This window comes from Onychomys torridus, chromosome 5, assembly GCF_903995425.1.
Source record: "Onychomys torridus chromosome 5, mOncTor1.1, whole genome shotgun sequence".
Lineage (NCBI taxonomy): Eukaryota > Metazoa > Chordata > Mammalia > Rodentia > Cricetidae > Onychomys > Onychomys torridus.
In genome coordinates, this window is record NC_050447.1 from 12,074,520 (window position 1) to 12,083,230 (window position 8,711).

Genomic DNA, 8,711 nt, shown 5'->3' on the forward strand with positions numbered 1-8,711 from the left:
TTAATTTCCTTACTCAACATTTACTGAGCATGTGCAAAGTGCAAAATAGTATTTGATAATATGGGAGTTCAGCAATTAAAAAAGACCAAAAATACATCCCTGCCTTGGGGCCAGAGAGGCTAAGCTCCACAAAAGCTGGATGTCTTTTTTTTTTTTTTTTTTTTTTTTTTTTTTTTTTAGCTGAGGGTCGATTGAACCCAGGGCCTTGTGCTTGTTAGGCAAGAGCTCTACCAGTGAGCTAAATCCCCAACCCTGAGCTAAATCCCCAACCCAAGCTGGATGTCTTACCCATTAATAGCACACTAGCTGCTCTTCCAGAGGACCTGGGTTTAATTCTTAGCACCAACCCATGTGATGGCTTACAACTATTCATAACTCCAATTCTAAGGAATGTGATGTCTTCTTTTGGCCTCCTTGGGTACCAGGAACAAACACGATGCACAGAGGCATGCAGCCAAAACACCTATATGCATAAAATAATTTAAATTTAAAAAAGAGTAATTGATGCTCTGGCTGAGGACCAGAGTTTGGCTTCCAGCACCCACATTTGAGTAGTTCATCACAGCTTGTACCCTCAGCTCTAGGTGACCTTCCCAGGCACCTACAGTAAAGTGCACACATACCCCCCAACCCAATGCATACTCAAAATTAATTAAGGTAAGTCTTTAAAATGCCTGTCTTACCCTGAGATAGGAGGGAAACACGTTTCTGATGGTAGTATACATATTCTATAAGGATGGATGTATATGCTCTAAAAACATGCATATGAAATATAAGTACAAGCACAGTGCTCTGCACATACACTTTTGTGCACATACATTCTACAAATACATTCACAAGCACTGCATATCCTTACACTTGCATACTCCTCAAACAAAGATACAAACAAATATTCACACATGTTGTGTACATAGTCCTCAAATAAAGGCCCGTATTCTCCAAAAACACATGTAAGGGGGTGGGGAGATTGCTCAGTGGTTAAGAGAACATACCACCATGCAGAGAGCCCAAGTTCATTTCCCAGCACCCACGTCAAGTAGTTCACAACTGCCTGTAACTCCAGCCCCAGGGGTTCTAATCAGAGGACTCTGACCTCACAGGGCAACTGCACTCATATCCACAGACCTGTACAGACAGACAGACAGACAGACACACACACACACACACACACACCTAATTTAAAATAGTAAAATATAAAAAAGAAAACTACAAACATAATCAGCAAAGAAAATCACACAAAACATATGTAGATATTTGTAAATATCCAGCAAACACACATACAATGTACATAAACACACACACACACACACATATATATATATATATATATATATATATATATATATATATGACACACACTCAAGCTGGAGAGATGTCTCAGCAGCTAGGAGCACTGGCTGCTCCTCCAGAGGTCTTGAATTCAATTCTCATCAACCACATGGTGGCTCACAATCATCTATCATGGGGTCTGATACATCCAGATAGAGCACTCATACATAAAATAAATAAATCTTTAAAAAGATATCTTTAAAAAAAACCTCACACTCTGCAATCATACAAACATATATTTAGGAAACACAGACATACAGACACTTACCAAACGCAAGCACACTCAAAAAAATACAAACACCCAAGACACACAATTCCAAAACCCAGGGATGCTCAATGGTGCACAATTCCCACCTACTATGTAGATACATATTCCTTCCAACACAGCTCAGATCCAGGTGCTTGAAAGCCATGCATGACCTCTCCCTTCTCCAGTGCTGTCACCCCCACCTGAACATCCTGAGTTGAGTCAATTCTGTGGAGACTGAGATTGTTGTATAAATGCAACCCCAGGAGCCAGTGCAGAGTTGCTTTGTTTATTTATTTGTTTGTTTTTGAGGCAGGAATTCTGCTGTGGCTGTCCTAGAACTCACTCTATAGACCAGGCTGACCTTGAACACAGAGATCCCCTTGCCTCTGCCTCCTCAGAGTGTGTGTTTAGTATATGTCTATTGGACAGGTGGTGGTAGTGTTCGCTTTTAATCCCAGCGCCTGGGAGACAGAGGCAGGTGGATCTCTGTGAATTCAAGGTCTACAGAGCAGGTTCCAGAACAGCCAAAGCTACACAGAATCTTGTCTTGAAAAAGCAAAAAAATAATAAAATATAAATAAATATTGAATTAATTGACAGAACGCTAAAGGACACAGATTTACAATAACTTGAGAAAGGCACAGTAGCATTCACCAACAAACACATGGAACTCCCTACCCAAGAGACATCCTCTCACACAAGCCAGAAAAGAGACACAGATGTAGGATTACTCACCCATCATAGAACACACCGCACAGGGAGAGAGACAGACAGACAGACAGACAGACAGACAGATCTTAGATCCCAAGTTTAACATATAGCAAGCTTGTGGATATAAACGCACCCAGTCCCAAGAGCACCTGTTTTGTGGCTGTGGGGAGGGGCTTTCCGAAGCCCCGCCCCCAACCAAGCCACACCCCTTAAGTTGCCGCTATTTGCTGGCCTTGTTCTGTGGTTCTGAGGTGTCTCAGCAGCTCCTATACTCCAGCCTGCTAACAGGTGAGTGGCAGAGAGTAGGGAGGCGGGAATCTTGTCTACCATACCCTTGCCTTCCTCTGCCTAGAAGCTTGTAATACCTACTCGCAGAACCCAGCCCTGCCCTGTGCAGCTTGGCACTAAAGGTCCAGCCCTGGGTGGAAGCTCCTAAGCTGATTGTGAACCGAGAGGTGACCGGGAAAGGAGTGAGCGAGAAGTGGGGCGGGGCTGAAGAGAGAGAGGAAGGCCTGGGTGGAAGGAAGAGGGGCTTGGAAGAGCTGAGGTAGTCCTGTTACTCTGAAGGAAGTTAGTAGCAGAAGGCAAACAGGGTGAGAGATTGTTTGCATGTGTGGTTTAAGCTGGGGGCGGTGTTTGGGCCTGAAGGAATAGAAGGGATGTGTCTGCTGGGAGAGGCTCTTGCGAGAGACTCCCCCTAGAGTTCGGAGAGCCCTGGGCATTCCCTGACTTTTAGTATTGCCTATCCTCTGTGCTGCCTGGCATTGATTTCTGGTGTGCACCCACTAGTGCCAACCTGAGCCTCCAAAAGGATAGTCATGCCCCATCCCTCCATATCAGCTGGTTCTTGTCTCAGGTGGACATGGCCCACAAAGGCCACTTTCAACCCAGCAGCCTGGACTGGGCCCTGCGACTGATCCTGGCATGGATCTTCTTGGTGGCCTGTGGAGGGAGCCACCCACTGCAAGCTAGATTCTGGGGACATCCTGGGCTGGCAGCCAATGTGGGCGCAAGCCAGCTGCACCTAGCAGGTGAGCATTCTGTCTAAGTCCTAACACCCAGAAACCCCACTCAGATCCTCCTAAGAGGGGCTTAGCAATGAGAGTGGAGAAGAAAGCTGTCCTCTGGGTGTCGACTGCTCTGTCCCACATCCACACCTTGGTGCTCTGTGACCTTGAGCAAGTCAGTTGATGTGGGTAGAGTTAGGCGTGGTGACGCCCACCTATAATCCCAGAACGTAGGTGGATGTAGGGGATTAGGATTTCAAAGCCAGCCTCAGCTACATAGGGATCTGGAGGCCAGGCTGAACTACATGAAACTCTGTCTCAAAATAAATAATTAGGACTGACGAGAGTCAGTGGGTAAAAATGGCTGCTGCTAAGCTCAGCAGCCTGAGTCAGGTCCCTGGAACCCACATGCTGAAAGAAGAGACCCACAGCCTGCAGCATGCCCTCTCACCTCCACACTTGCACACACACACTGTGGCACATGAGCAGTCACACACACAAGTTAATTAAATATAATTGTAAAAATTAGCATAAATAGTGCTGAAGATATAGCTCATAGAATGAGTGCCTAACATGGGTAGTGCCCTATATCCAATCCCCAGTAAATAAAAATAAACAGGGGAGAAATCACAGACCTAACGTGCAGGTGTTGTGGAAATTATGCATATAAACACCGTGCTACCCCTTAGAAACACAGACAGATATAACCTGATTATTACAACTTAAAGTTGCATTTCACAGGAAAATGTCTCCAGTAATGGGAATTGAATTGAACCAAGTGCCTTCAACATGCTAGACAAGTGCGATTCACTAAGACAGACTCCTAGACCTATTTTTTGGTTTGTTTTTATTTTGCAGCCAGGATCTCTCCTAGTCTGGTCTTTTTTTTTTTTTTAATTTTTTTTTATTTTTTTTATTTTTTTTATTTTTTTTATTTTCCGGAGCTGAGGACCGAACCCAGGGCCTCTACCACTGAGCTAAATCCCCGACCCCTAGTCTGGTCTTAAATTTGAGATTCCCCTGCTTTAGCCTCCAAGTGTCTGGGATTACAGATCCATGCCATTTCATTCCGCTCAAGAGAAATCTCTTTAAGGTTTTTCTCTTTGGGATGGCTGATAAAATTCCTATTGTCAGGGAACCCTCCATCCTCGGTTCCACGGCCTTCCCTAAGGATCCAAGATCCTGGTTCACAGACATCAGCCCTGCCAGAACCTTGTTGTAACTCAGATATAGACGGACCAGAGGCTTCAATCCCAGGGATCCTTCTAGAAAACTGCGGTGTGCCGAGCCCAGAGTGAGTACTGTGCCCTCTCGCCTGTCCGGTGCTTTGCCCTATTAGCGCTCGCCTTGGGTCAGTCACTCGCTTAACTCCCCCTGAGAACTTTGCCCTGCCTGCCCTGTGTCTCCCACGTCCAGATGTGAATTCTTCCTCAGACACCTTCAACGTGCCCTCCACAGTCGCTTCCACTCGCTGCTGCTTGGGGTTCACCGAGTGCAGCCTCTCTGCCCGGAGCTCTGCCAGATTTGGTAAGGGAGGCGGGGACAGGGGCTTGCCATATGGTATGGACTGGTCTGAAAAGAGGGTGGCCTACTATTTAAAACAAGAGAGTGTGAAGACTAGGACATTTCTCTTAGAGGAGCTAAAAGAGATGGGAATGCAAGGAGCTGGTCACAAATAGGTAGTCTGGGCTCAGTGGTTAAGAGTGCTAACTGCTTTTTCAGAGGACCCGAGTTCGGTTCCCAACATCCACATTAGGCTCACAGTTGCTTGTAATTCCAGCTCCAGGGGCTCTGATTTCCTCTTTAGAACTCTCCTGGCACTGTGCACATGCAAGATGGACACACATAACTTAAAATAGTTTTAAGGCCAGGCGGTGGTGGCCCACGTCTGTAATCCCAGCACGTGGGAGGCAGAGGCAGGTGGATCTCTGTGAGTTCGAGGCCAGCCTGGTCTACAGAGCGAGATCCAGGACAGCCAGAGCTACACAGAGAAACCCTGTCTCAAGAAACCAAAATAAATTAAAACAAAGTTTTAAAGGGGAACAGAGTGGACACTGTGATGGTGTTGGTGGCCTGCGGTACCAGTACTTAGGGAAGAGGGTCAGGAGTTCAAGGTCATCCTGACACAGAACAGCTTCTAGACTAGCTTCAGATCCTGCCTCTAAATATGTAAATAAACCTGGGAAGTGAGCCCTGCAAATGTCGGGTTAGGCTTTTGAAAGAATGGGGCCTGAAGGATAAGGTCTTGGTCTGGCTCCAAAGCCCTAACGCATCTTCCCTGTTCACACACCCAGGTTCACCACCTGTGAAGCAGATTTTACCTGTGGCCCAACTTGGCTGCAGCCCTCTGGGAAGAGAGGCTGTGAGGCCAGCTGCCAAACCTACGGGCAGGTGAGGAACAGAGGGTGAGGGGTACTGACAGGCTCCAACACCCAGGTTCCTGATGTCTTTTAATTTTAACTAATTAGTTACTTTTTTGAGATAAGGATTTTCTGCATAGCTCATTATCCTGAAACTCACAGGTAGACCATGCTGACCTTGAACTCTAGAGATCTGCCTGCCTCTGACTCTCCAGTTTCATTAATCCCTGTAAAGGTGTGGGTTACCACATTCGGCTAATTTTTCTTCTTCTCTCTCTCGTTTCCTCTCTCTCTCTCTCTCTCTCTCTCTCTCTCTGTTTTTTCAAGAGACAGGGTTTCTCTCTGTAGTTTGGTGCCTGTCCTGGATCTCCCTCTATAGACCAGGCTGGCCTTGAACTCACAGAGATCCTCCTGGCTCTGCCTCCTGAGTGCTGGCATTAAAGTCGTGTGCCTCTATCACTCGGCTAATCTTTATTCTTTAAAGATTTATTTTTATTCCGTGTATGAGTGTTTTGCCTGCCTGTACGTGAACCACCTATGTGCCTTGAAGAGGTCAGTACAGGGTATGGAGTCCCTTATAATTGGAATTATGGTTGTGAACTAGCACATGGGTACCGGGAATCTCACCTGGGTCCTCCGTAAGAGCAGCCCAAATGCTCTTGCCAGCTGAACCATCTCTCTAGCCGGGGCGCTTAGCCTTACCTTAGCCCATCTCAATTTACCTAGTCCCTCGGCTTAGGCTCCATGCTTCCACAGTCCCAGCTTCAGTGTGGGGCGTGTGGATAGTGTCCCAAGAGCCCACGGTTTCCAGAGTCTCCTTCCAAGTTACTGTCTTTGCTCTTGGTTCTCATCTGTCGCCCCTCCCCTGGATCTGGCCACGCCGGAGACCCACCAGTCCCTCAAAGGAACGCCCAGACTTTCCCATTGCCCAGGCCACGCCCCGGAACAGAAGACCCGCCCCCAGCGACTCAGGCTCCACCTTCTTGAACGCTGACCCCACCCTTTTTCCTAGACCTTCGCCAATGCGGAAGACCTGTGTCGCACGGTTCTGGGCCACGCACTGCGGGTGGCAGCTCCTGGCTCCCGTCACTGTCTCAATGTCTCCATCTCCTCCTCTCCACGCGCCCGCCGCCCCCGCGCCTGGATCTCCAATGCTGCAGGCAGCGGCAGTGGCAGTGGTGACAGCCCCGAGTAGATGTTTGGCTTTCAATAAGTGTCCCTTCCCTGGGCCAGGAGTCAGGAGCCACCCAGAAACACATCCTTCCCCCTCTCCCTCCCAAACCATGCCCTGGGGTTGCTTAGACAGGCCTCTCTACCCGTTATCCTAGAAATGGCCCAACTCTCCCTTAGTCCACTCTCTTTCCTGGAATAATGTGACCGCCTAGACCACGCTATACGATGTGGCTGCTGCCTGGGGAAGTAGTTGGGAAGAACTGCCAAAAAATGATACTCTCTGACGGAAGAGGAAGAAGGGGGGAGGAAGGGAAGGAGACAGAGATCAGCAAAACGGCGCAGCGGACCAACTCGGATGACCTACATCTATCCCCAGAACTCACACAGTAAAAGAACCAGCTCCTGCAGGTTGACCTCTGACCTCCACATTTCCAGTGGCACTCGTGTCCCTTCCCCAAACAATAAACAAACAAACAAATAAATAATGAAATAACTTTTGGCTTTGAATCAGCGTCTCATTATGCAGCCTTGTCTGACCTGGAACTATGTAGACCTGGCTGGCCTCTAAGTCAGAGATCTACCTACCTGACTCCCAAAGGCTGGGATTAAAGGCGTGCACCACCACAACAGCACAGAAGAGAAAGGAAAAGAGGACTAGAGAGATGGCCCTGCAGTTAACAGTACTGGCCATCTTACAGAGGACCTGATTCCCAATACCCACGAAGTGGCTCAAAACCATCTAACTCCAGTTGCAGGTGATCTGGTGCCCTCTTCTGGCTTCATTGAGCATTGCATGTGGTGCACAGACACACAAAAATGCAAAACTCATGTATATAATTTTCCCCCCTTGATAGAGTTTCTCTGTGTAGCCCTTGCTGCCCTGGAGCTCGCTCTGTAGACCAGACTGGCCTCAAATTCAGAGATCCACTCGAGTGCTAGGATTAAAGGCATGTGCCACCACTACCTAGCAACACCTTTATTTTTTTTTTTTTTGGTTTTTCGAGACAGGGTTTCTCTGTGTAGCTTTGCGCCTTTCCTGGAACTCACTTGGTAGCCCAGGCTGGCCTCGAACTCACAGAGATCCGCCTGGCTCTGCCTCCCGAGTGCTGACCCTAGCAACACCTTTAATTCCATCACTCAGGAGACAAGACAGGCAGAACTCTGAGTTTGAGGCCAGCCTGGTCTACAAATTGAGTTTGAGGCCAGCCTGGGCTGCACAGGGAAATCTTGTCTTGAAAAACAAGACAAAAACTTTAAAATGGGACCAAGCATGTTAGGGCACACCTTTAATCCCAGCACTCCAGAGGCAGGAGCAGGCGGATCTCTGCGAGTTCAAGGACAGCCTGGTCTGTATAGTAAGTTACAGGACAGCCAGGGCTATGTAGAGATGGTCTCAATAATAAAATAAAATAAAATAAAATAGATGTGGGCTGGAAAAGTGGTAAATTCAAATGCCTGGCCCACACAGACTAGGCTGTAAGTGTCTCCAGCTCTAGGGGAATTTGAAGCCTATGGACTTCAAGGACACCTACACTCAAGTGTGCATACTCGTGTTTGCACACCCACACAAACATACATGCACAAAAATAATTTCAAAATTAAAAAAAACCAACCAACCAACCAAACAAACAAACAAAAAAACGGTGCACATGGTAGTACATGCCTTTAATCTCAGCACTTAGGAGCAGAGGCAGGATGGTCACTGTGAGTTCAAGGCCAGCCTGGTCTACATGGTGACTTCTGGCAAACTAGGGCCACACAGAGATACTTTAAAAAAATTAGCAAACTACACCAGTCTAGAAAGGCCTGCTGTTTGAGGAAGAATTAGCGGCGGCTCTAGGGACAATCCTGTCAGACCCTGGCCACAGACACACCATCGAC

General features: G+C 47.5%; 1 protein-coding gene across 2 annotated transcripts; it reads left to right on the plus strand.

Moving 5' to 3' along the window:
* The first annotated feature begins 2,145 nt into the window (after nucleotides 1-2,145).
* On the plus strand, nucleotides 2,146-7,293 carry Rtbdn (retbindin). 2 transcript variants are annotated; one of them, XM_036188210.1, is made up of 5 exons: nucleotides 2,146-3,321; nucleotides 4,432-4,591; nucleotides 4,714-4,824; nucleotides 5,592-5,688; nucleotides 6,670-7,293. In XM_036188210.1, the coding sequence occupies exons 1-5, from the start codon at nucleotides 3,153-3,155 to the stop codon at nucleotides 6,850-6,852; spliced, it is 720 nt and encodes a 239-aa protein (XP_036044103.1). In that variant the 5' UTR covers nucleotides 2,146-3,152; the 3' UTR covers nucleotides 6,853-7,293. The 2 variants fall into 2 exon arrangements, with proteins under 2 accessions (XP_036044103.1, XP_036044104.1); XM_036188211.1 differs by having other exon boundaries at nucleotides 4,756-4,824.
* The last annotated feature ends 1,418 nt before the right edge of the window (nucleotides 7,294-8,711 follow it).

Bases quoted from the DNA above. Each gene is read 5' to 3' on its own strand.
- Rtbdn (XM_036188210.1), top strand. From the start codon at position 3,153: ATGGCCCACAAAGGCCACTTTCAACCCAGCAGCCTGGACTGGGCCCTG. The intron at 4,592-4,713 runs GTGAGTACTGTG...TCCCACGTCCAG, and splicing joins TGCGGTGTGCCGAGCCCAGA to ATGTGAATTCTTCCTCAGAC. The intron at 4,825-5,591 runs GTAAGGGAGGCG...TCACACACCCAG, and splicing joins CCGGAGCTCTGCCAGATTTG to GTTCACCACCTGTGAAGCAG.